This window comes from Rousettus aegyptiacus, unplaced genomic scaffold (genome assembly GCF_014176215.1).
Source record: "Rousettus aegyptiacus isolate mRouAeg1 unplaced genomic scaffold, mRouAeg1.p scaffold_m13_p_2, whole genome shotgun sequence".
Lineage (NCBI taxonomy): Eukaryota > Metazoa > Chordata > Mammalia > Chiroptera > Pteropodidae > Rousettus > Rousettus aegyptiacus.
In genome coordinates this window covers 5,031,418-5,058,679 of record NW_023416295.1, presented here as the reverse complement: position 1 = coordinate 5,058,679, position 27,262 = coordinate 5,031,418, and the positions used below count along the sequence as shown (strand labels likewise).

At 51.4% G+C, this 27,262-nt stretch overlaps 1 protein-coding gene across 4 annotated transcripts in view; it reads left to right on the top strand.

Annotated features, from left to right (window-relative positions):
* DIS3L2 (DIS3 like 3'-5' exoribonuclease 2) overlaps window positions 1-27,262 on the top strand; it is a 261,768-nt gene that overhangs the window by 199,564 nt on the left and 34,942 nt on the right. The window contains exon 14 of one of the 4 annotated variants that reach the window (XM_036237968.1): window positions 223-12,657. The exons of the other annotated variants lie outside the window; for them this stretch is intronic. Coding sequence (XP_036093861.1) covers window positions 223-249 — 27 coding nt within the window. The 3' untranslated portion in view covers window positions 250-12,657. Of the gene's footprint in view, window positions 1-222; window positions 12,658-27,262 lie in introns of those variants that run through there. 4 annotated transcript variants of the gene reach the window in all.

Below are 27,262 nucleotides of genomic sequence, written 5' to 3'. Positions count from 1 at the left end.
TCCTTGCCTGGGCGCAGGCAGCGCGCAGGCCTCTCAGCCCCGATGGGCCACAGGAAGCGGGGTGGCTGCGGAACGAGACAGCAAAGCCGACGGAAGAGGGACTGCAGGGGTAGGTGGCAGAGCCTTGCCTCCCTCCCGCGGGGGTGTGCGCACACCAGTTCTCACTCCCAGTGGCCGCCTGGTTGTCACACCCGAGGACACATTTCGGTTCTTTCTCCCTAGACCTCTGTCCTGCGTCTGGCCCTTTGAAACTCGCCGCCCCCCGTTCTCTGCTTCCTGTCATGCATCTCCAGTGGTGCCGGTCCCTGTGCAGAGGCCTCTCCCTTTGGGGCTGGCATCTGTTTCCTCTGTCCGCACTCCCTCCCGGAATGAATTCCTCCACTCCTGTGGCTCCGACGAGCTGGATGCCGATGATGCCCAAATCTGTCTCTCCAGCCCTGACCTGCCTCCCCAGGCTCCACACGGGCCTCTCCACTGCCTTCTTAAACTGTGTGCCTGGATGCCCCATGGTCTTCTCGGCCAGCGCTCCCGTTCCTCCTGGGGGACGCGGCGACCGGCGCCCATGGCAGGCAGCACGCGCGGCTAGTGCTACCACCGGCCCGCATGTGTCGAGTGGATCCTGCGGATTCCCAGACCCAGCTGTGCCAGTCGTGCATGACTAAATGTTAGGTGAGCTGATCAAATAAGAGCATAAAACAGAAAGCTGTAATGTCTGCGAAACCAAATTAAATTGTTTGGAAAGACTCGGTGAAGATGAAGCTTCAAAAATTCTGCTGTTTGGGATAAAATAGAGTAGGGGAAAATTATAAAATTCAGGAGGAATTTTGTACTAAGATTGCCTTCTAAATGTGTCTAAGTTCTCTTTTAAAAAACAAACTATAAATTGTAGACAATGAATTATGATGCAGTTTATTCAGAAAAAAAGTATGTAGAAATGCAATTAGGATACGCTTTTAAAAAGTTTACATGGGGAAAAAAAACAGTTAGTGAATGTACAATTACATAAATTAAGTTAAAACAAATGTTTAGTTACCTCTGGTATCTCCTCTGTATGATTCCTCTCTTTAGCCAGCTCCTAGAATAACTGACCAGCCACCTCTTTAAGCGCATCAAACGAGAGACCTTACCCATCAGATTGCTATATAGCTTGCTTGAATTACATGTGTGAAATACTCTAAAAACTGTAAAAGATGTCAGCGTTCGTGATCTCAGTGCCCATTAGGAGGGCCAGGTGATCAAGGTAGAAGAATGATCACAGATTGGTGCTGACCTGTCAGCTTATTTTAGAAATCAGAATTGTATGACTGAAAACGACTTCAGACATCTATATCTCACTGGCCCTCTCAATTTATGTTAGAAAGCTGAAGCCCCCAAAGGTTAAGTAAGTTATTACGTGCAAGAAATTCAGGTAGCTAAGTCTTTGTTCACTTTTCCTCCATTTACACCATGCTGACTTAAGAAAGAAACTTTTCCTTCGAAGAGAGAAAAAAAAAAGCCCTCAAAAGTCCTAATTAGATTTCAGTTACTGACGGTTTAAAAATAATGGATTTACATCTTTGGGGTTGATTACTCAGTTTCCCAGAAAACCAGCGCGTGGCCCCCAGCTGTAGGTCATCCTTCCGCACAGGGGTCGCCGGCGAGAGCCTGTGTAAATCAGCTACGCGGCCCGTTCAGAAGGCACCGCGCCTGCCTCCCGCGCCACCCACCCGCCTTTGCCCTCACGAAAACCCGTCTTCTCCTCGGTGCGTTTGGCATAGCCCCCTGCGCGAGGTGCTCTCTGAGGCTGCGTTTGCCTCGGTTCACTCTGTTCACAGTTTCGGTGGCAGTCCTTTAAAAAAAATGCCCTTTTCCACTAGCTGCAATTAGAAGGGCTCCGTGAGAGGCCTCTGTGAGAGGGGACGCTGGCCACGTCACACAGTATGCCCTTGGACGGAGAATACAGCTGCTTAATCCAAAATTTCACCTTTCCAAGAAATGAGTGTATCCTGCTGACCTTCAGAGGGAGTGGCTGCGGGGACCCCGGTGTGTTGGGTCAGGACGGAGCGGTTCGGCGGTCACAATAACTGCCGACGTACAGAGCCACCTGACCTCCAGGCGACAGAGATCGTGGTCAGCAACGTGGGCCGCACCTGCCTCGCCCGCGTCATGGGAGGTGGTGACCCTCAGCCCTCCAGGCCGCCCGGGCTGGCGCCAGGCCCTGGGGACCACCTGCTGGCGGTCCTGCCTGCTAGCCCAGAGCGCTCGCAGATTCCAGCAAGTTCTGCGTGTCCTGCGGTGTGAAACGTGGTGGGACACACTGCCGTCGGCCGGGTTACCTGCTCCAAATGTCTCTTTCACCTGGAGTTCAAACCTGGTTTTGAAGGGAAATGCTAGCTCAGCGAAACGACGCTCCTTTGTTTTGCTGCCCGAAAAGCAGCTGCTCGCACCAAGCGCATTCTTTGTGCGTTTTGGTTGGATGAGTTGAATAAAATCCCTTCCAGGTGGTTTCTTCCCATCTTCATGTTTTCTGCTGCCATGTTAATGCTAGAATTTAACACAGATGCTCGTTTCATTTTATTATAACATATGTCGCTCCCATTTCTTGAAAGGAGTCTCCCATAAAGGGACTTTTTTTGCATCTGTAGTCAAAGTAATCATAATGGTTTACGGTCATATGCAAACCTTGAGCTTGGGGGAGGGGCGCTGTGGGAAGCCCTCACCGCCTGCCTGGTTCTTGCTCTGTGACTCAGGCGTGTCTGACAGACCCTGGGAGTGCTCGAGCCTCCGGCCTATCATGCCACACAAAGCCTGCCTCCAGGCAGCCTCCCCTGTAAGGAGGAACATGACGTGGCCTCACTATGATATGACATTCTTAGTCATTGCCTTCAGAATAGATAACAGGGGAGGGTAGCAGGGTGCTAAATAGAACCCCAGAGTAAAAACGCCTTGGGAATATTGGTTGTTTTCACGAAACTACACACACAGCTTTCTGGGGCTTTCTCTACAGCTTAGCGTTCCAGTCTGGTGATAGCTCTCAGAGGCCACTCTATGCCAGGGCTTCTGAAGAGTCTAGCCCTACTTCCTGAGGGAAACGGCCACTTCCGGGTCTCCCGCAGGTGGTCAGGGGATGTGAATGGCTCCTAATGAGCCTTTGACTTTCTTTATGAATTTGGAGGAAGTCGTAGTGAAGAAAATTTATGTCTATCTTCTTTTTTTCCCTTCACACTGAAGGAGCCTTTACTGAATTCTCATGAGTCTTGCATGAATCCCACCTGGCATGGTACTGAAGCTCAAACTTTAGGCAGTTTCTTTGAGAGGACTTGATTGTAAAGATAAGCTTGTTAATGGAAAAAAACTTTTAAATACCTTGGGACTCTAGCAGCTGTGGAATGCTATTGTGGTTGACCTTGGCCTAGCCAGCCTTTAAGTCAGGGCCCTGCAGACTTTCTGTAGAGGGCCTGATAGTAAATATTTCAGGCTTGCTGGGCCTTATGGTCTGTCGCAGCTACTCAGCTCTGCGGTTGTAGAGTGAAGGCAGCTAGAGACAGACAGGCAAATGAGTGTGGCTGCGTTCCAACAAAATGGTAAGAACACTGAAATTCAAATTTCACATAATTTTCATGTCACAAAATAGTATTCTTCCTTTGATTATTTCTCCTTCATTTAAAGATGTAAAAGCCATTCTTAGCTCGTGGGCCGTACAGAAGCAGGTGGAAGGCCGGAGCTGGCCCGTGGCCCGTAGCGTGCTGACCCCCGCTTAAATGAAATCCAGCGCTGTTACCCAGTCAGCTCCCAGCAGCTCATCATCGCTGCCCTGGGGGACCAGGCCGGGTAATGGAGAACAGTTGTGCTAAGTTAGCTCTCAGGATGGTTTCGTGCAATTAAGTAAATTATTCCTTTGATTAGTACCATGCTTAGCAGGTCCGACCGGAGGCCAAAAGTAGAGGAATAAATCAGCTTAGCACCAGTTCACTTACCCTAGTTACAGTCAGGTAGCTTTAATTAGCCAGAAGCACAAAGAGCAGTGGTTTAATTTCCCACCTCGGCAAGCTCTGCAGCCTCGTCACAGTGAGGCGTCCCCGGGCCCACCTGCAGAGATGCTGGCTCCGCCATCTTGTAGGGTACGCCGAAGATGGGGACTGCTCGTGGCAAAACACGGCCCTGAGGAAGCCGTGTGGCGTTGTCCCGCAGCGACGTGCTTTGTCGAGTCACGTTCGCAAGTTACAGTTCACAATGCTTCTGCTCCTTCTCTCCAGTACAGTGGTCCCTAAGAGACGAGCAGCCTCGCTCTCCGATGTTTAATTTTTGTGCAGCGTGACAGATGTGCAGGGTAAGGACGGGCGTCATCGTCCTCGCCGGCTCTTCCTTGGTCTTGTCGTTTACGTCATCGCTTACACGCAGAGGGAGCTGGTGACCGGCTGGTTGGGTATGTTCGTAGAATCGACCTCTGTTCTCTTAGTCGCAGAGTCCTTCAGCCAGCCTGTCTTCGGAAAGCGTTTGTTGGGTGCCCGGTGTGTGCTGGGTGCTGGAAGGACGAAGGGCTAAGACTCGGTCCCCATCCTTCGGTTTCATGGCGTGAAGGAGCCAGGGGCAGAGCATAAAGAAAGGAGGACTTGTTGGACTTGACAGAAGGGATTCCATGGGAGCCGTGACAGGATGGCAGCTGTCACATAATGGGGATGCTCTCAGGGCGTGACCAGAACACCCCAAACCATAGACGCGTCAGCCACAACCGCCCTGGGTAAGCCCCTACCTTCGGGGACCGATAAGTGTGAGGCTCCCACCTTATAAGGTCCATGTGAGCTGGCGTCACACCTCAGGCAGACGACCTCAAGCCTGAGCCAGAAGCCTCACGGCTCATGCATTAAGCCGAAAAATCTGACCTCCGCGCCACCAGTCAGCAGAGCTCACTGTAGAGGCTGAGGACTCTGGTCCCTTCACTGCCGCGTGAGGCTCTTGGCTTCCCCAGTCTGTGCGTTGTGTGTCAGCCTGCATGGTACCTGGTTGGTTCATCTGAGGAGGTTCCACCCAGGAAACCCGACCATGTGGAAGGACAAATGCATTCAAGGGTATTAACTTCGGTAGCCTCTTTCCTTGCTCGCGGCAAGGCAGCAGGCCACACAGAGAAGTGTCGGCGCTGGGCAGAGCTTTCACAAAGAGCAAAGGGGCCACACTGAAGGGCAGGCCCAGCGTCGGGGCGTGCGAAGATTCCCCCCGGGGCAGTGTGCACACGAGGGCTATCCTTTTATTTTTTCCAGCTTTATTGAAATAGACAATTAGTTGCTTGTATTTACATTGTACAATTCAATGAGTTTTTTTTTCTCCAATTATAGTTGGCATACAAAAATATACCAGTTTCAGTTGTATAGCATAGTGATCAGAGAGCCACATAACTCGCAAAGTGATCACCCCACTAAAGCGAGTCCCCCTGTTCCCCCTTACATGTTTACTACACCATTATTAACCATCTTCCCCACGCTGCACTCTGCATCCCCATGTCTGCTCTGCCACAAGGGCTTTTCAAAGACTTGAGGGGCTCACCAGACTCTAAAGGCAAAGGAGGGCATTTCAGGCAAACCGCTGGCACAGGCGTGGGAGGGTGACAGATGGCACACTGGGAAATGGCAGATCGTTCCAGATTATGGCGTGTAGAGGGCAGAAAGAGAGGGTAGCTAGAGAAGGAGGCAGAGGCGAGGCCTCGAAGTCTGCAGGAACCGGCTAGCGGAGCCATACAGTGATTCAAAATGTTGGAAGTGATGTGATCAGAACTGTGTTAGAAAGGGCTTACCAGCTGTAGTATGAAGAGTAGACTATAAGAGAAAAATGTAAAGGTCGCTTATATTCCAAGAGAGAAACAGCAAGGGCCTGACATAGAGCCTGTGGGGAGAGAGAAACTTACAGATCCAAGGGAAGAAGGAAAATTGGCCGGCCTTGACAGGGTGACTGTCTTGATTAGATGTAGGAGGGGGGAGCTGGGTAGCGAGGGAAACCAAGGAATCAGGAAATCAGGGTTCGGGTCTAGGCGCCTGGGCTGCTGCAGCACCATGGACTGGCTGGGAAACACTACAGCATGGAGGAGCTGAGGAGAAAGGTGATGGCTTCCACCTAGGTAGGGTCTGTTGAGTTTGAGGGGCCAGCTAGAGACACACAGGAAGAGACGGGGAATAAGCATGTGGGCGTAGCGGTCTGGAGGCCAGTGGGCAGGGCCACCTAGAGGTGCCCAGCTGGGAGCCAGCAGCCTCCAGGGGGCCTTGGCGTACGAGTGAGCAGCCGCGTCGCACACGGCCAGCTGGAGGGTGAGGAACACTCCCTCCCACCCTCTGTCCTTAGAAAAGCAGCCTTAGATCGGGGCATAAAAGCAGAAGTGCACGTACGTTCCAATGTTGGGAAACTTAGAAACTGCGTGAGTCTAAAGAAGAAATCAAAATCCCGTATAACCATCACTCAGAAACACTGCCGTTAATACTTTGGTATCTCATAATTCCGTATGAGTGTCCCTCTTACCATGTCGCGGCAGGAAGGAGGAGCGCCTAGCATAACATACCTGTGACTTTTCAATTCCGCTTTTTAATATTATAGAAAGAGGGTTGTTTTGTTTTGTTTTTGCGTGTCATTCAGAACTCTGCTGAAGCATCGTGATGCCTGCGTCATTTTCCATCACGTGAATCTACTCTTAAACATTCCGCCATGCCCCAGTTGCGGACGTGTAGATGCTGGGTTCTGGTACCATAAATGATAGTGCCTTGGCCATCTGTGTTCACAGATCTTTTACCCTGATTTCTGACTATTCCCCTAAGACATTCCTGGATAGGGTCAGAGATACAGGCGTATTTTAAGAATCTTCAAACATTGTCACATTCCCTTCTGGAAAGGCCATACCAGCTCACTCCGTCCAGTAGCCTGTGAGTAGGGACACCCGTGATGGAAATACCTCTCGGGGCTTCTCTGCCCACATGGGGCATGTTCGTGTCTTTCTCTCTCTCAAAGTCATGTCTAGGTCTCCCGAAATGTCCCAGTGACTCTGGTCTTGGATTATTCCTTCATCTTTCATATTGTTTGATATGTTACACCAAATACTCTTCCTATTTGCACAAGGCATTATTAAAAAATGCTCTGAAGGCTCCCACATTTTTAAGTGACCGGGAGAGGTGGTTGAAAGCATCTTGCTGAACCCTTGCTAACACTGAGACCGGAGAGTCAGCTGGGGCCCCAGACTAAAGCCCTTCTTTCCGCTCGTTAGAACTAGTAAGGAAACCCACTGTGTTGGAAGTGGTGCCGAGCACGATGGATGAGATGGATGACCGTCGCCTCCCTAGACCCTGGGAGAACTTGTGACTTCACTCGCCTTTTTTGTTGTTCTCTGCTGCGGGTAGTCGCTCTCAGGCATTGTTTGGGTCGGGTGATATGAATAATCATAAGGAGATCTAATTGAATTAAGAGTGAGAAGAACAGAGTCGCTCTGTGTAATCTGTGCCCCCGTGAGAATTGCTACGCCTCTCTGTCAGGTGGTGGTACACAGTACAGGAAGACTTGTGCTGGAAGTTCAGGCTACCGTTTAAAGTTTGATAGTGCATTACTTCAGCCATGGAGATAGTTCTAGAATCAGCGAGGCTTAAAGAATATCACCCTGTCAGATTTTTCTTTATTTTTCCCAGTTACCAGTTTCATAATAATCATATTAGCAAAATTTTCATTTAGATTTATCCATCTCATTTATAGAATAAAACCACAAATGAATCTGTGGGTTTATTTATAGATAAATCCACAGATAAAAACCTGAGCTCTTCAGTGCCTGGGTTTTCTGGGATGGCCTCTGGAGGAGGATGGGCATCTGGAGAGGGACAAGCTGCAGCCTTCAGCTGTGGGGAGAACAAGGGCGCTCAGGGGTCCCCAAGCACAGGGAGCTGAAAGCCTGCCTTTGCGAGAATGCCGGAGACCGACTCAGTCATCGGACTTTAATTTCATGTGGAATGAGGGAAACAATCCATACTTATACATCCATCCCAAGGCATGAACAGGAGGCCCTTGAAAACTCGACCTAGTTGTATGTAGGGAACGCTAATTACAGCCACTTATGTGAGCCGATCACTATTTGTGGCTCGTTAACATACACATAAAATCCAACACATATCATTAAGCTTCAGAGTAACTCGCAGAGCAGCTTGTTATTATAACCTAAACTCTTCATGTACTCACTCTTCCTCTGGGCATGTCACATAGTCATTTACTCATAATTTCCAAAAATTAGAAGGAATACAGGTAGTATTATTCTGGAAGTTGTTAAAAATACAGACTCAGACATGATCTCCGACGCTCACAGGGCAGATATTTCTGGAGTTCCTATTGTTACAAATGCTGCTGTAATTCTGTGGAGGATCCTTAGCCTAAAGCTGGCGTAGTGAATTTGAGAAGAACTCTGTGTCCTCACAAGAAGCTCCAATAAGATAAAAGCCAGGCAGCTGACAGGGGTGAAGGAGTACCCAACCATCGGGTCCTTCAGTAGGTGGGATTCGTGGGGGGAGGCTGGGCTGGGAAGAAGCCCTGAATCGCAGGTGATGACTGCACATGCATATCTGGGGATGAAGAACCGAAAGTCGCAGACTGCCCACCCTGTAGAGCCCAGAGATGCACGGCTGGCTCCCCATATCTGCAGGGTGTTGGTTCCAGGCCCCCCGCGGACGCTCAAGTCCCCTGTATAAAATGGCATGGAATGATGCAGACGGCCGGCCCTCTGCACCCACAGATTCCTGGCCATGGATTGAATGTACAGTTGATTGACTCCATGGATGCAAAACGCAGATTTGGAGAGCCGGCTGCGCTCTCCAATCAGAGGACCAGTGCTCTGGTCAGCACGGCCAGCACAGATCTTCAGCACCACCCCAAAGTCTGCTTCTTATATAACTTCAGAAAGTGAACTTGGCTCCTACTCCACTTTGAAATGCTCTGTACTTGCCTGTACCCGGGCTGGTTTCCTGCAGATGGGGCAGGCCCTGCTCCCAGCCTCCTTGACCCCTTGACCCCTGGACACCTTACTTAGCTTCCAGGACCCCGAAGGGCAAAACTCCCAGTGCTGCTGCAGGGAGGTTTGCGCTGGCCCGCCCATTCTTCCCTCCCGCGTGGGGCTTTCTTTACACCCGTGACCCCTTTTGGTCACATGTCACATTGCCTTGTTGTTTCTCATTTGCTTCCCTGTCTCCCTCTGTAAGAGCGAGTCCCTTACGTGTAAGGGCAGCGTCTTGTTCATCTTCGCGTCCCCAGCACCGGCACAGTGCTTTTTGACCAGGTGTTTCAAGGTCTCGAAGCATCTCTGTACATATCGGTCTTTTTAAAAAGAGGTGACGGTTGCGATCTGGGAGAGGGACTGTGGCTCTAGAAGAGAGGTGTGTTTATGTAAGAGAATTAAATGCACAGTATGAATCAAAAGGGTTCCTCCCCTTTTGAATACAAGGGTTGGGTGTTTGATTACTTGCCAGGGCATATGGGGTTTAGAACAAGGTGTAATGAGGACTTTCTCAAGGTGGAGCTGCCCGGACAGGTGTGAGGAGCCAGGAAGCTTCAGCACCCCAGGGGGCTGGCAGTGCTTCTGAGGAGCCCTGTGCACTTCTGTGTTCACCTCTGTATCCTCGGACCAGGCCCTCGGGGAGCCTGGCAAGAGGCTGTCCAGGGGAAGGCACAGAGACCCCGGTGCGCCTCTCAGGGAACGGGGATGCTCAGGCCTATCAGACACCTGGCTCGCCGCCATGGGAAGGTGGGCGAGGCAACACATCCCCCCACCTTCCTCTCTAAAAGGTTCCCTCTGGGGTGAGCTGAGATGAGCAGCCATCCCCACCCCCAGGACGAGATGGAGGTGATTTGTGTGCCACAGAGGGGCCCCCAGGCTGATGCTCCCCAGGAATTCCGATCGGAGTCCGCTTTCGCTCCGGGGCAGGCAGTCCGTTGCTGCCAGGGGAGCGCTCATGCGGCAGTCGGAGCGAGACTGCGCCCAGACGGCCGGGCCTGAGGCCCCAGCGCTCCAGAGGCAGCCAGGGGACACGGGGCTGTCATGCTGAGAGTTGCTGTATCAGAGCCTTCCGGGGGTAGCGCAGGGCAGAGGCCGGCGCCCCCGGTCCCTCTCCGAGATTCAGACCTTCAGGTTAGCGGCCCCCAGCCCCGCTGTCACACTCCTGGATGGGAGGCTCTTGGGCACGCCCCTTCCTGTTCACGGGACACTGCACGTCCTCGCCCTACCCCCATGTCGCACCCCACGTCACTCGAATGTGAGCCGAATTGTGACATTAGAGACGTGGAACCCTTGGACATCGGTGAAACCGGCCCTGAGGAAGGGCCCCCTGCAGCCGCGCTGCCCCTCGGGGCCGGCCCAGGTGGTTTCGGTGTCTGTGGTGCCGCGAGCGGGGGTCTCTGCTTCTGCCCTGTGCGCCGTTTGTCCTGAACTGCCCTGAACACCACCGCCAGGACGCCTTCCCGTCACTCGAGGACCTACAGTCTCCTGAAGCAACCTTCATGGACCGGCAGGGTTCCGTAAATATTCTGGGACAAGATATAGACTTGCGAGGTTTTTTATTTTGTCAAACGAGGACATTTTCTTAAAAACCTACTTAGCATCTACTATCTCTATGACTTTATAAATGAAAACATTTCAGCACCAAAACAAAGGAAAGACGTAACTTCACCATATGTGGCAGTCTTTGACACTGAACTTGGTGGAGAACCTTTTTCTCGATTCGTTCATCTCCCATCAGCCTTTGAGAACTAATCACTCTCTCCACGAGATCCGGACGCTGGCTTTGGGGGCCCCCTGCGATGTGGCCCATGTTTGGAGTTCCGTTTCCCACCTACCCCTGCGCCTCCCTCACCTGGCCTTCCCCGCCTCAGGTAGCCTGGGCTCCGCCCCCAGCCCCACACACCCACTTCCTCCTGAAGCCAGCGGCGCTCGCTCCCTGCCAGGTGCGGACAGGTGCGGACATCGCACGTCTAGGTGTGCATTCCTCTCACCGTGTGGCTTTGTTCCGTTCTTCCCTTCGCCCTCCCCGCCCTCATTCTCGCTTGCCAGCCGCGGAGAAGGCAGATCCCTCGCTGTCCCTCCTTTCTCACCCGTAAGTCCACAGCGCTGGCACGGAAGAGGCGCGCCAAAAGCCGTTCCCAGCACTCGCAGTCACCCGAGGTCAGTGGGTGCGTGAGGACATCCTGCCTCCTTTGCAATCTAGAACTCGAAGCTGTGGCCCTGTTATTTCTCACAAAAATTCCCACAGTTTTGAGGAACGATGGTATTATAACAAGTTCAGTTTGTTTTGTAACGCACCGTTCCCATTTCAAATGACATGAGGCAGACGTATTTTAATAGGGAGAACTAAAGAGCTGTAAAATTATTTTGTAACTTTAGAATATCCGCTTTGACAGCTTTTTATTTTCCCACATGTCTTTTGAATGCCTACCAGGTACAAAGTGCTATGTCAGGCATTGGGGACAAAAAATATTAGAACATGGTCACAGCTCTTAGCATCCCAGCCCTCAAGAGTAGCTTGATGTGTAGAAGTGGCCCCTTCAGTGCTTTCCCTGGGGACACTGGTTACGGTGTGAAGAGGTCACTTTAAAAGTTGATTAGAAGCACGGTCATTCTGTTTAGAAAAGTTTTCTCTTGTACAAAATAGAAATGAGCAATTTGCTGTAAGAAAATGCTAGGAATCCTAAAAATCAATTAGAAATTACTTATTCACCCCTTGAATTATGACCTCCTGGGGTCAAGGAGATATGCAAGTGCAGACCCGAAGGGCAGCACCTGGGGAGGGGACCCCAGCAGGTGTCTTCTCTGCCTGTCACCATTAAACCCGGAGTCTCCCAGAGAAGAGAATGTGCTGATGAGTACCGTCGACAGGGTTTGAAGTAGGCTTGAACCAGAAGCTGTGACCGAGCTCTGAGAACTCGGGCTTGGCGAGCGGGCAGCTGGAAACCGTTCCGGCTACCCTCAGTTTCCACCTGTAAAGCTCCGAGGAGCTGTCCCCTTCTGGTCCCCTGCCCTCCACCCCAGCCCAGTACTGGGACTCAGCTCTTAGCTGCAAGCTTCCGCCTGCAGAGCTCAGCGTCGCTGCCTCCCCGGACACGCTTCTGAGCGCACGCAGCAGGGGAGCAGGGCCCTTTGCCCCGCCGGCCTGGCGCTCCCGCTTCCTGGCCCGGATTGGACTCCTTGCTGCCGAGGACTTCCCAGTCCCTACGGAGATCTGTCCTGTGTGCCCGGAGGCCTGGCTCTGAGCTCCCTTTTGGCACACACGTCCGCCTCAGGCCCAGAGTCAGCTCTCTGTTTGCCACCTGGGAACAGTTTGAGCAGCGGGGAGCTCAGCGCTAAGGCCGGGCTGGGGTCGGAGCCTGACGCTCTCACTCGGCTGTGTGACTAGCACTTTTCTGTGCCTCAGTTTCCTAAGATAATAATGAACAAAATGAGTTAACATGTTCCTGAGATAAAATCGGCAAAATAGAGGTGATAATAGTACCTACGCCGTAGGTAATAAGTTGTACCTCTAGAACACTTAGAACAGTGCCCGACCGAAGTTAGCCGAGTGGCCTGATGCTGAGAAAGACTCCATTTCTGTCCTCACCCATGAGCCACCTCTTACAGAGAAGAATCCAGTAGGGGCTACGTAGCACAGAGGTCACTTAGTCTGTGATACTTCAGAGGGGCCGGCTGGAGAGGAAGGGGGGTCTCCTGCTGCAAGGGAAAGGGGGGGTGCGGGAGGGGGCGCAGCAGTGAGCGCCCAGGCCCGGCCATGTCTTAAGGCACTCAGGAGCTGGCACTGGATTGATCTTTAACAGGGGGCACCACGCAAGGGGGCACCTGTGCGCAGGGGAGCAAAGGGGACGGAGTTGCACACATCACACGCAAGGTCCCTTGAACAGGTGTGAGATGTTCCATTTGTATAAATATACCATGGTCGATGTAACCCTCTCTAACGCTGTGATAGGTGGTTTTTAGTTTTTGCTGTTGTGAATAACAGCAATCACTATTCTTATGCATAAAATTTGCAAATCATTTTGAATTATTTCCTTAGGAATACATTCTTAGAATTACTGGATCGAAGGGAATTGACTTTTCTTCTGTGATACTTTTCTCTTTTTTATTAACTTTTATTATTTTACTGTAAAAGTGATGTGTTTGTTCAATAAGAATTTAGAAATTAACAAGTAAGCCAAAAATAGCCATCAGTCACCCATCATCTAATAATCACATTTCCTGTGTATCCTAAAGAGGGTGTATTTTCAGAGCTTTTGATACAAACTGTCAGTTAATTTTCCAGAAAGGTTAGAATTTAGGCTTTCCATAGCAGGGAACAATGGTGCATTGCCTCTGTCGCTCTCCAAATTGAGTCTGTGGATTTTATTGAACCTTCGTTAATATGATAGATTGGAAATAATGTTTTATTAATGTTTCTACTTATATTTGCGTCGTTGTTCATAGGCTGGATCAACTCTTCAGCCCTTTCTTTGCCATTTCTGTGAAAAGGCAGATTTTGTATGCTATCACTAGAGCCTCCCACCAGCTGCGTTTTTAGCCAGAATCACTTTTCTGCCCCAGTGAGGTGTAATTTACATATATTAAAATTCACTATTTTAGCGAACAGTTCTGCAAGCTGCAGACAGCACAGTGAAGACACGGGGCGGTTTTGTCACTCCAGAAAAGTCCTCCGTGCCCCTTACTAATCAGTCCCTCTCCTGTGCCCTCAGCCCCCGACAGCTCGAGTCTGTTTTCCGTCCCTACAGTTCTGCCTTTTCCAGAATGTCGTACCAATGGAATCATGGGGTCGGTAGCCTTGTGAATCTAGCTGCTTTCTCCGAGTGTCGTGCTTCTGAGGTTCGCCCGTGTGGTTGTGTCGTGGTCATTCCCTTTCACCGCAGAGCATTCCCTGGCAGAAATGTACCAGTTCGTTTATCCATTTGCCAGACGAAGGATGTTTGGGTTGTTTCCAGTGTTTGGTGATTATGAATAATGCGGCTGTAAACATTTGCCTGCAGGCTTTTGCGTAACTATTAAGTTTTCATTTCGCTTGGGTAAGTACCTAGAAGGGGGATTGCTGGGCCATATAATTAATTTTATGAACAACTGCCAGTCTGTGTTCCAGAGTGGCTATACCACTCACTAGCAGCGTATGAGAATTCCGGTTTCTTTACATCCTTACCAGCACTTGGTATTGTAGTTTTTTGTTTGTTTGCTTGTTTTGTTTTTTAACCATGCTAATTGATGTGTAGAGGTGTTTCATGGTGGTTCCCATTTGCATTTCCCTAATGACTATTAATGTTGAGCATCTTTTTATGTGCATTTTGCTGTCTACATATCTTCTTTGGTGTAGTGTCTGGTCATATCTTTTGCCTATTTTTTAATCGAGTTGTTTGGCTTCATTACTGTTTCAAGAGTTCTTTTTATATTTTGGGTATGAACCTTCTATTAGATATGTGATTTGCAGTTATTTTCTCTTAGTCTTTGGCTTGTCTATTCATTCTCATTTCTTCATTCTCCCTGGCTTATCTTTTCATCCTCTTTTGAAGACCAAAAGTTTTTAACTTTGATGAAGGAGCTTCAGTTCATCCAATTTTTTTTTTATGGGTCGTGCTTTTGGGGTCAAAATATCGTTAACCCAAGGTCACAAAGATTTTCTCTCTCCTGAAAGTTTTGTAGTTTTAGGATTTACATTTAGGTTCTCCTTTTCTTTTTAAACACTTATTCCCTAGGCACAGACCTTTTTTTGGAAAACAGTGCCAATAACAGAGACAGACACACCTGAGCAGGTCTGGGATGGAGTCGGTCCTGGGAGCCCTACCAGGCGTGATACCCTCCAGAAACCGTCTGAAAAAGGGATGTAGGCATCAGAAGCTGCCCCAGGAGCAGCTCTTCAACAGATGTGAGGCTTCACTGCCTTAAGACTTGGCATCAAAGTGAAGATTATATCTTTCTAAAAGAGGGTGCTGATGATAAGAAAAAAACCTCTAAACTTTCTAGATAAATCCTCTGACTGCTACAGAGTCAAGATGGCATGTGGTGCCAAGCGCAGGACTTTGCCGATTGCATGAAAACACCCATGTCAGTGACTCACCCAATCATGCTTTAATCTCATCACCGAGAGGCTTTTAAAAATTATAGTCAACAAGGCAGCTCGCTAGTTACGACTGCCACTGAAATCGAGTTTTACTCACAACAGCTGGAGTATAATGTGGTGGGAAGAAAGCCTGACGTGGGTGAGAGGCCAAGGGTTGCTTGCCTGGGAAAGATGTGTGGCTAACGTTTGACAGAAATCTGTGAAATGACCAACCCCGTCCAGGCCGAGCGGAGACCCGCCATCTCTCGCCCATGGGAAAATGCATCGCAGCAGGAACGTTCAGAAAACCGCGCTGATTATCGGCTTCGTGTCAGTCACTGCACAGCAGAGAAGCCAAGGCCCCGTCTCCGGTCCACAGCATTCCCCGTGCTGGGTCATGGGAGCTCAGAAAAGATTCGTGTCCCAGTGAAGGAGAGCAGCTGAGAGCGGGTTAGAAATGGCGTCCCCAGGGGGCCCCGGGCAGCGCAGTACGAGGGGCTGGTGCATTCCGGGACGTGCAGGCCGTTGGCGTGGCCGCGTCGTGGGAAGGGCTTACGGTGGCAGTGGGAGATGCTACCGGAGCTGTAACAGCTCCAGTCTCGAAGGACCTTGTTTGCTTTGCACTAAAATAGGAGGTTTTTCTTCAATTCAACTCAGTGCCTTTGAAGCACTTTACATATGGGGGCGATGGGATGGGACTTGCTTTTTTAGAAAGACCTCTCTGGCGGCTCTGTAGAGAAGGGCCCCAGGTAGACATCAAAGCGTCTGGCCGCAGCACTCATCCGGGTGAGACCCGCCGGGGCCCTATCCTGAAGTCATAGAGCTGACAGGCAGGCTCAGCTGGAAACTACCGAGGAGGGGGGGGCGGGTCAGAACCCAAAAAGGAGGGGAGGGGCATCTGGGCAGTCCTGGGGGTCTCAGACTGGGCAACTGGGTGGTCATTGCGCCACCCAGGAGAGTCCCCACTGCCACCTCGGGAGGAAGAGCAGGCATCAGGCGGGGCCGCTCTGGGCCTCAGCTGCATTGGGGCCATTCGGTTCAGGACCCCGTGAGGCAGCTGCCCACAGCAGCCCGGTGCGCCTGCCTCCCCGCCGTGGGTCTTCCTCTGTTCACGCTGAGCAGGCTTTCCTGGAAGCTTCGGGAGCACACACACCTTCCAAAGCACAGGGAGCGGGACCGGAAACACGACACCAAGTCCAGTGTGGGCGGCTGTGAGGAGCGCACAACAGGCGTCACCTGCCCCCCACCGTGAGCCAGGGCGCCGGCAGGGTCCCCACCAAGTGCGGCGCTGGAGGGAGGCAGCACCGTTGGCGCCGGCCTTGCCCGCTTTCCTCCCTCCGTCCTTCCCTCTCCCTGCCCAGCCCGGCCCTTCTCGTTTGTGTGCGTGCGTTTTAAAGAGTGAATTCGTTCCCGGCCCTTTTTGAAACCCCTCGTGTCAGTGATAGATGAGGCGCTATTCTTTCACTTCAAAGGGGAGAAAGTGCGTGTGTGAATGTGGCCGGGGAGGTGAAAAGTCCAGGGAGCAGGAGCCACGTGGGTGACCCCGCCATCAGGAGCCACGGCCTCCATCCCACCCCTGCTGGTGCCGCGCAAAGGCACAGACAATGCCGCTTTCGATGAATCACGAAGCACCCTGGATACCCGTTTTTGTGTGCTTTCAAAGGGCCTTGGGCGCACTGCTTGAGATGGAGCCAGCCGTCTGTCCTGGGTTCCCAGCTACTCAGAGTGCTCTCTCAACTGTATAATGGAGTCTTTGCATATCTGATTTTGGGGGGAGATTTTTTTCAGCTTTCCATAGCTAGTCAAGGTGACCTCGTGGGTAGTACGGGCCATTGTCACCCTTGACACATGCAGCCTTTGAGCGATGCTGAGCTTTGTGGGGTATCCATGCGGCACCTAATTCAATCACACATCTGACCCTTGCCTCTCCGTGGCACTGTCTCCTTCGCTGTGCTCAGCCTGCTGCTGGGGGCCTCCGCACAAACCTCGGCTGTCCTCTGGGCCTCCGTGCTCACCACAGAGCTCTGGGCCATTTTCCCTGTGAGTCCCCTAGTGGATCTGGCGCGGGGTGGGCTGCTCGTTCCCATGAGGGCACACGCGAAGCTGCCCGGGGGACGCCCCCTTTAAAGGTCCCCTGACTATTTCCACAGCGGAGTCTTGGGAAGCAAAGAGAAGAATAACTTGGGGTCATGTAGGGGCTGGCGTGGTCATTTCCTTAATCATCTGTGACCGTCAAGAGCCCTGTTTTCTATGAAGAGGCACAGCAGCTCCGTGGCTTATCAGTGATGATAACAAGGGCGAGGATTGATGGAGCACCTGCTGTTTTCAAGTGTTTCACACGTTACCCTGTGTAATCCTTAAAATTATGCCCATTTTTACAGATGAGGAAATTGAGACTGGGGTTAATTAAATAACTTTTCAAAGGTCAAATAGCTAGGAGTGGCAGAACTAGGACAGAAACGTTCCGTATTCTGCTTAATTTTTAAATTTCTCTTGTTGCTCATTGTTGTTTTTTATTTATCTGCATAATCTAAAAAAAATGGATCACATCCTAATCCTAGGATAACTTTGAAGAGCTATTTTTTAAATACTGTATTATTCCATTTATATAATGTTCTTGAAATGACAAAATTATATAGATCGGTGCTTGCCAAGAGTTAGGGGTGGTGGGGAGAGGTAGGTGGCCCAGGGGAGATCTTCGTGGTGAGGGGACAGTCCCGTCTGCAGATTGCAGCGGCAGTTAATCAAATCCACGTGTGTGACCAAATCACAGAGGCCCGGACATACATCCTGCCAACGTCAGTTTCCTGGGTTTGGTATCATATCCTGATTATGTAGGGTATCACCTTTAGCAGAATTTGGGTAAAGAGTACGTGGACCTCTCTCTACTATCTTTGCAATTTCTATAAATCTATAATTTCCTCAAAATGTAAGGTTCTTTCATTCACTTGTGTGGGAGACAGGCGTCGCGCCTGGGGAAGCAGCCCCGTCTCGCAGTGGCAGGTGGCCCAGGAGGAGAGCGCCACCTGGAAGAGGGTCCGGGCGTTAGCCTCTGTCAGATGTAACCTGAGGCTCTGTTTGTCTTCCGGGAAGGAACTTGAGAGTCGGGCCGAGTTGCCGGGCTGCATTCGTGCGCCCAGGACAAGCGTCACGAGTGCTCTGAGCCTCCGTGTACACAGCCACGAGATGGGGACGGTGCCAGTGCCCACCCTGTCGGGCCATCGAGAGAATCCAGCAAGAGCACGTGTTCATGTGCTTAGCACAGAAGGGTTTTCTGAGTGAGCTCGATAAATCTCGACCGTTTTTGTTACCATCATCAGTGTTATTTTACCTGTTCCCAAGCCGTACCCTGCATCCTGTAGTCAGATCGGCCTCATATGCATTTACAGGACAGTGCACATTCACTCTGCGTTGGTCGTTTATTCCTTCAGTTATTTCTTGAGCACCCACATCGCCGAAGACTCCGGTGTATGCTGTGGGTACATGCAGTGACGGACAGGACCCACATGGCCGGCCAGTGCCGTAGGAGAGCTGGAGGTCTCACTTTCCCCATTACCTGGAACCTCGCGTCCGTGTCTTTCAAATCCTTGCCGTCCTGCCAGACCCACCCCAGGCCTCACCCACTCCACGCGGGTCACTCTTCCAATCTGTCTCTGGGCCCCGCCAGCACTGCTGGCCGTGTGACTTAGCCATCTCTGCCCACCTGGACTAGTTTCTCCTCCCCTACTTTCTGGCCTAGTACCAAGCAACACAGGCCTATGCCCAGTGGGCACTCGCTCACAGAACCATAAGGCGGATAGCCACAAGGAACCCAAGAGAGTATCTCTGCTGAGGCTTTCATTCAGATGAAGTCACGGACAGGAGCCTGCGACTTAAGTAATGGAAATTGGCTGTTGGAAGTTCTAACCCATTTTTCCAATAGGATGACAATAGATCCTATATTATTCTTAGTTTTTGTTGTTGTAGTTTTTTAAAAATTTTTATTTTATTCCTGCCATGTACCATTTTGACTGACCGACTGATGTTTCTTCTTATAGCCTTTTGCAAACCCTGAGCGTAAGGAGTCCGTGGCTCTAGTTCTGGTCTTGGTACTAACTAGCTGTGTGGCTGAGCCGCGTCGACCAGAGGGTGGTTTTGTTGAATTGGAAAAGCAGAGCTGGCCCATCTCTCTCTTCCTCACTTGCGAGCAACTCGCGTCGGCTTACCTGGCACCTGCAGTCTCTGAGCAGGACGCTGAACCGGGTGGGCCCTCCCAGGCGTCTGCTTCTTCCAGTCCAGCTTCTCCACCTGAAACCGGCAGGTCGGTGTGCTCGGCCTCTCCAGCGCGGACAGCGTTCCCAGCCCGTTCTTCAGTAATGGCTTTGCCAGCGAGCCGCGGATGGCCGGCACTCTGAACGCCGCTTGCTGTCCTTCGTCTGTTAGGATCTGGACGAGAGGAGTAAATTGTCGGAGTCCCCCGTTTTACAGGAGAAGAGATTGCAGGTGTGGCCCAGTGGGAAATGCACAGACTTTAGTTAGACGAGTTTGGGATCCATGTGTGGATCCAGCAGGTGACCTCGGGTAGGCAAGTTACTTAACTACTCCGAGCCTCAGTTCCCTCACCTTTAAAACAGGCGCAGTGACACCTGTACACAGGAAGTCTGGTTGAATGTGGAACCTGTTATTCCCGTTGCAGGGCCCTACATCACCTAGGAATCCTTTATTTAACAAAGGCTTGTGGGGATCACAAAGAGTAACCAATAGGGATTTTTTTTTTTTTATTGGAGTTTATAATCCAGCTGCGCTGGTATGATAGTTAAAACAGACAGCTGCAGACGTGTTCCAGCTTGAGAATAAATGACCATGATAGGAGCAGTGTTTCTGTCTCCAGACCGTCAGAGCCGGCCCCCCGCCTTGCTCGAGCAGGTCGAGTGGCCTCTAACTCTCCCGAGTAGAGGTTAGCAGAAGAGTTGTCGCCAGTGAGACGGGCCGGGCAGCCGCCATGTCGAGGGACGTCTGCCAACCTTTGAAGCTTTTCTTTTGAGTGCTGAGCCTCATCTAGGGCACTCCGGCCTCCCCGCCTGCTGCCTCACGAGACCTCGTCCCCAGAGAGTACAGTGGGGCTGCCCTGGGATAGAAAACCCCATGCTGGCGCCGCTGCCGGCCCGCGGGCCCGCGTCGCTGCTGAAGCAGACAGGCGAGGCTCGAGGCGTCATGTCCCCCCGCTGGGGACCACATCGGTCCTGCGTGCGGGGAAGTGGCTTCCCAAATATTGCTCCAGCTAAGAAATGGAGCCCTATGACAGTAGAAATTCCTCAGGTTGGAGAGTGATCACATCTGGAACTGTCGGATCCCAGATGGCTCGTTCCAGTGCGTTCATCTTTTAAATTTTGATCTCGTCTCATTATAAGAAATAGACCCAGGCCTTCTCACATTGGGAGCGTTGGCAGAGTATTCCCCATAGTCCAATGCTGTTTTTGCTCATTTAATTTTCACAACGCCCGTATGAAGTAGGTACTGTTACCATCCCTGTTTTACAGAGGAGCGAACTGAGGCGCAAAGAGGCAAAGTAAGTTGCCTGGAGTCACACAGCTCATGGGAAGTAAAGCCAGAATGCAGAACTCAGCCAGCCCGAAGAGGCCGTGCCTTCGCGCCCGTGCCGCATGGCCCCGGGCGTGGGTCGTTCCTAGGCACGGCGAGGCCTGTGTCCCAGGCAGGAGGGTCGCAGCAAAAGCGCGGATTATTAGCGGTGCTAGAAAGAGACCTGAGCAGCCTGACGGGCAGAAGCTTAGCCCAGAGGCTCGCCAGGGTCCCTGCGGAGTGTGGGAGCCGCTGGCTGGCCCGCGCCCCAGCCCCGAGCCCCTGGAGAGCTTGTGCAGAGGCTGACGGGAAACAAGTTTCTCACGAATTAAAATGTTCCCTTAAGATTATTGCGAAACTTACTTTTTTAACATTTAACATTATGTCTCATTTCTTAAATGATTTTCAGCTATGTGAGATTATCCAGCGATTCTCTATTTACCAACACTGATTTTTCAGTTAGCAAGGCGAATAGGAAGTCTGCTCATTTTCCTTAAGACTGGATCCTGACACTTCTCATACCCTCTACTGACCTCTTTAAATTTGTTTCGTGCTTGCATTTCAACTTAGCGATAAACTTCATTCTGTACTTTCTTTAAACTTTACAATACCTCTATGTTCTTTGATCTTTACCATAATTGGAATATTATTCAGATGTGATATGTTGTTCTATAAAGAAAAAGACTATTTATCTCCTCCTCCCCTAAAGCATTACACTAGCATGTTACCTAAAAGTCACATAGGGTCGAAATAAATACCCATAATGGGGTGGCAGGGACAAAGGGGCCAGGGGAGGACCTGGGACAGCTTAGTACAGCATGTATCTAACTCCATGATGTGGAAGCCACAGTCATATGGTTTTCTATTTCAGCGGTCCACACACTGCACCTGTAACAAGGCTTAATTTGGAGGAATCCAAATTATTAATGTAAATTTTAATCATATATGTAAAACATGTATAGTTTGAGCCTGAATTTATAAAATTTTATGTTTTGCCTGTCTCTCTAGAAAAAAAAAAAAGGCTATTGAAATTATTTTGGATGAGAATAGTGACCTCAGGTAACCCCAGGTGTGGGCCTCCTACATGTCCCTTCCAGATCGTTGTGAGCGGTTCAGTGAGCGTTGCCAGATCTGCAAGCATTTGGTGGCCGGAGGGCGATGGACAGCTGTTCTTCCGCCAGGAGGTGCTGCGAAGCCCATGGCTGCAGGCTGGGGCCAGGTGGGCAGGAGTCGGGGAGAGGGGCAGGTCAGCTGCCCCAGGACCAGGGGGACCTTAGGATGTCGTCCTGAAACACACTGTCCAGACGTTTGGCTTTGGGAGGAAGGAAGCAGAATCAGCATGGAATCATGTCGTGAGCTCTGACAGTTGCTCTTGGCCACATAAGACAGACTTACATAAAAGAATTCCTAACCGCCACTTCTTTCTCATTAAAACATCTAAAGACATGAGCACCGGTTCCTCTCAAATCCTCAGAGCTGCTCTCCTCACAGACGCGGCAGGGACGTGTTACGTGTGCTTCCTGCCCTCTGAGGAAACCTAGAAAGTATCTCACATTCGTTTGTAAAGCAAACCTCAAGGATGACCATAGAGAACGCAGCTCCATTGTACAGGTGGGAAGGCTAAGGCCTTCGGCAGCCCCCACCACCCCGGCGTCTGGGAGAGAGCAGACCAGCGCGGAGCTGCTGGCGCGCGCTCGGAGTTATGTAACTCCCCGCTCCTCAAGGCCCTGGAAACTGAGGCCAGTTCCCTGGAAGATCATTCTGTTCTCTCCTGTTTTTTCAAGAATAGAGCCAGCTTGATCACTGGCTCTGCGGGTTGTACGAGAATGTCCCGTTTTCTTTCTTCCCTGGACTGAGCGCCCACCACCATGATCACTGTTCAGTCAAGTTGCATTCAAACCTGCCTGGATCTCAGCTTTATATATGTTTGGCCTCCATTCTGAGGAACCTTGTTTTATTTATATGTGCCCTCATCTGTCCCCACAGAGAATCTGAGAAGACTTACAACAAAGGAAATAAACCGAGAAATGACTAGAAAGACACTCAGAACCAAGCAAAGGAGGCAGAAGTCATGTGACATCAGCAAGGCCGAACGCAGTTCCTAGGCCTGCTTGTTGTGCCATCTGACCTCAGCAGCACAGAGGCCGAGGGGGCCCTGCCCGGGGGTGAGGGCAGCGTTATTTATTTCTTATAACCTCATGCGAAGTCGAGGGGCACCTTTCCTAGCACTAAAAGCAGTTTCTCCTATCGGGCTTGATATTAGGACCACAAAATGTTATAGTGGACAGATGTTACATTTATGACAAATGAAGAATGGGGTTTTATAAGACTGTTCCTTAAAGCAAACTGATGAAAATTGAAGGATATGATTAAAACAAACACAGCGTGAGGAAGAAGGCAAGTGAGGGCGTGAGCAAGCGCGTGCCGTCCACATACTAACTTTCCCGTAGCCTGAGCTGACTCAGGGACAGGCTTAGGCCCTCTGCCCGAGGTAGCAGACAGCCTGTCACCCAGGCCACCCAGGCCACCTCCAGCACGGTTCCCTTCTCTCTGCTGTGTGTGCGGAGGCCACACCGCAGACTCTCTGAGGCGGGAGGCTCCGTGAGGTCTGCGGTAGGGGCATTCTCCGCTGCTTGGGGCAGGACCTCAAGCTTCGGAACACAGGTAGCTGGGCGGCAGGCTCGTATCCTCTAAGCTCCCTCCGATCACGGGCTCCTCCACGGAGGGGCCATATGCAGCCCGCGGTCCCCACCGGCACTTTCCCGTGGAAGCCACTCTGCCCAGCTCCAGTCCCTGAACAGTGATTGTCCCGTGATGGAACAACAGTGATGGGTCCGATCCGATGATGTCCCAACACGGTCACCTTCTTTGGCCATGGAAATTGTCAAAATGCTTCATCTGCGAGTAGGACAAGCAGATTGGTTGCACGTCCCTGCCTCCCACCACTGTGACACATACAGATTTGCTCATCACTCTTTGTAGTCACTATTGTCATATCGCCCAGAATTTGAGGGGTGACAACGTGGCCCAGTGACCAGGTATAAGGCCTGATCAGGAAAGCTAGAGCAAGGGGGCTTCTCTTCAGCTAGAGACCTCGGGGTGCAGAGCGAGCTCTTCTGCGCTGGTCTCCGCCAGTGACAAAGGCCAAGGCGGCGTGGGACACTGGCCAGCAAAGCTTTGCTGAGTGGCAAGACAGCCCCCCAAAGAGCAGGCCACTTTGCAGGCGGCAGGAGAAGCCAGGCGTCTTCTCTCCAGGGACTGGCTTGTCGACTGAGGCAAACTTAGAACCAACAAATGTGGCCTCCGAGGCTCCTGCCTCCAGAGCAGCCTCCCCTGTGGCTCGGCCATAACTCTAGAGACAGACGGGTCTTCTGAGCAGGTAAAACCTCGGTTTTGAAGAACCCTTGTCCTGTCATCGTCAACCTTAGTGAAAATAGAACGAGCCTCTGGAACAAGGTGCCATGGAGTCAGGAGAAGCAGCCTTAAGTGAAAACACAGCTGTGGGCTTTACAGACGGTGCTGCAGGGAGGCGTCATCCAGTGGGAGCGGCCAGCCTCGCTATAGACTTTCCAACACTAATGAATCGGGAACTCCATGCTGAACAGGATTTAGTTTGATAGGTCCCTGTGCCAGCAGATGGATGTATTTTTCTTGAAAGACCAAGGTGCCAGAAATCTCCATGATTACGTTACTGGAGCAAGGTTCTTTTTTGTGGTTTGCGAAGTTGAGCGTCAGGACTGCAGGATTCTCTTGCTCTTTCTCACTCTTATTTTTTCCAGGTCAGAACCAGAGCTTGGGGTGGGGAGGAAAATCCTGCTGAATGAGCAAGTTCTTTCTTAAAAAGCTCTCTCCAAGTCCAAAAAGACTTCAGTGGACTTAGGAGAGAGAAACTTAATACATTGCCATAGAATCATTGTGGACCAAGCGAAAGCCAAGTCCACAGCATCTTTGTCTTATAAAAGAAAGCAAAGAAGAGATGGAAAAAAAGAAATAATGCTTAGGAAATCCAAACCAAACAAGGAGAACTGAAGAAGGAAAACTAAAGATCACCTCGGAGAATGTGAAGGTTTCCTTCAAATAAGATTTTTCAGTTATAAATCCAGGCTCAGGTAGAAGCGACTTCTCTGTTCTTTTTAAGTGCCATAAATGGCATACCTGAAATGTTTGAACTATGATGGGATCTGCCACTTTGAGCTTAAGAAGAGTTGGACACCTTGCAAGACCAGTGGACTGTGAGGGGAAGAGTCGACCGTGGAGCGGCTGGAGGCTTCCCAGGCTGGTCCTTGACCCGCGTTTGAACCTTGGTCCTAATAGCTAGCAGATTGAAGCAAGCTCACAGGCCTCCCGGAGAACCCATGTTGGTTTGAACTCGAGCAAGCCGGGCCACGGAACTAGCACTCTGCTTCCACCAGCTACCTCTCTCAGCACAGCCCTGTGAGCGGAACTCAGGGCCGGGCTCCAAGGTCACCCCTGCTGGATCATGGAGCAGCCCGCAAGAGCCGTTCAGGCCACGGGCAGAGAGAGACCCTTCACCCATCAGAGGTCATCTTGGAGCTATCGGGAGAAGACAGGCAGCTCCTAAACGCAACACGATTCTTGCCCATCCAAGGTCAGGCCAGGCATTTCAAAAGCACCAGAAGCTGTGAGCCATCATCTTCCTCGGCTGACGGAATTTAGTGCCAAGTGGCCTGTGGATAATGCCGTTCTTGCAGGCTGGCTCTCCAAGCTGGGCCTCTCCGTGGTCGGGTCCCTGCAGGCCTTGGTCCGAGCCAGCACTGGCACAGATGGCAGCCCGTAGGCCCCTGTTTCCTCGCCAAGCCTGGCTCATAGGACGTGTTCAGTAAATACTGTTGAGCGAAGGACTAGGTGTGAGACGGGAGCACCGGGGCGTCGAGAAGATTGGAGCCACTGCCTGTCGTCTGGTGGCATAGTTCCTGAGTAGGGCAGATGTGAGGCGACATCTCTTTACTGCAGTGAGAGGAGGGGTAACAAACCCTGGGTGAAATCGGATGACTACAGGGATCTATTCAACCAGGGGCACAGAAGCCTGCAGGGGGCGCGAGTCCGTGTCCCTGAGCTGAATGACGGGAGCAGTTAGTTGTTAACAGATGAACAAACTGTTCTAAATGCCAGCCCACCGACAGGCTCCAGGCGCCTGCTGTGGACAGGGGTAGGAGCGCCAGGTGCTCAGGGTACCTGGTGGGGCTCCCCGCCCCGAGCCCCAGCCCTGGAGAGTGGATCTGCTTCCTCGTGGAGCCGCTGGACGGGGGTGGGAGGGCGAATGCTGAAAGGAACCAGAGCATCATTAGGAAGGAGGAGATGACCGCTAGGTGAGCATCCGTGACGCTGCACGGACCAGTCGCACTCATGCATTCATGTGTTGAAACGTGCACATCGTAGGCGCCTGCACACACAGACCCACACGTACCTACACACCTGTAGGGACATGCATATCATCATCCTGGGTAAATTTCAGGCCTCTCATGGAGGGTCTCGACCCCCGCCTCCCACTCTCCATTCCTTGATTTCTCCTTGGATCTTGTGACTGACTGTCCCATCTCCAAGGTCAGACGTGGTGTGCTCTGACCCCAGACAGCCTCCAGTCCCTTTCGCTCCTCACCCACTGGCTCCCACAACTCCTCTCCCTGACCTCACGGACACCTGGGAAGCTAGTGCAGCTTCCGTTAGCAACGGGGACCGCACTTCCGTTCTGCCACTTGCTGATTTGGACCAAATACTTAAATCCCTCTGTGACACAGGGGTGGGAACCAATCTCACAGGGCCGTTGGGAAGATTAAAGTCGCACATGAGAGATGCTTAGGACAAAGGCCACGCTTAATAAATACCGGCTGTATACAACACGTCTGCTGGCCAGCCCCTCGCTGTCCTCCGCCAGCCCCTTTCATTTTGACTTCCCGCCTGTCCCCCGTGAGAGCCCCTGCTCCGTCAGCTGTCAGTGTGAGATCTCTGCTCTCTCCCTCGAACCTCATTCTCCCCTCGCACCTTCCTGGCAAACGCTCGGCTTTGAACCTCCCTAACTTTCTTCATGCCAGTGTCTCGGTTGCTAGAAAAAAAAAATCAACAACTAGGCAGATGGTGCTACACTAATTCGGACGCCGTGGCCTCAGCTGGACCCCGAACGCTCCCCGGCGTCCCCGTTCCCGGTCAGCTGTCGTTCCTGTTCTGCAGAGAAGCAGTTTCGAACCGTTGTCGCTGCCCTCCAGCTCCCACTCCTTCCCTCCCCACACCCTCTATTCCTCGCGGATAACTTGACCTCCTGATTCTCAGAGAAGAATAAAAATCAGACCGGAGCATTCCAAACCACCACCATCTCTTCTCCCCTGCCGCCGGATCCACAGACGCATCTGCGTCCCGGCCCAGCCTTTCCTGCCCCTGCGGTGGGGAAAGGGTCCCCCCTGGCGTGTTGGGTCTGCATCGCTCCCGCCACCTCGGATACCTTGACTCGGCAGTTGTCTCCATCTGTCCTGCATTTTCGACCCCTCTCTCTATAGCTTCTCCTTCACATCGGCATTTAAACAAGTCTCTGTCATCTTATAGCACACTTTTTTTTAATCCTGTTATCCTATTCCATTCCATCCCATTCATCTCGGCTCTTCCCCACAACTGTCTAGTTTATAAAAAGAGTTGTAAACACTCACAATCCC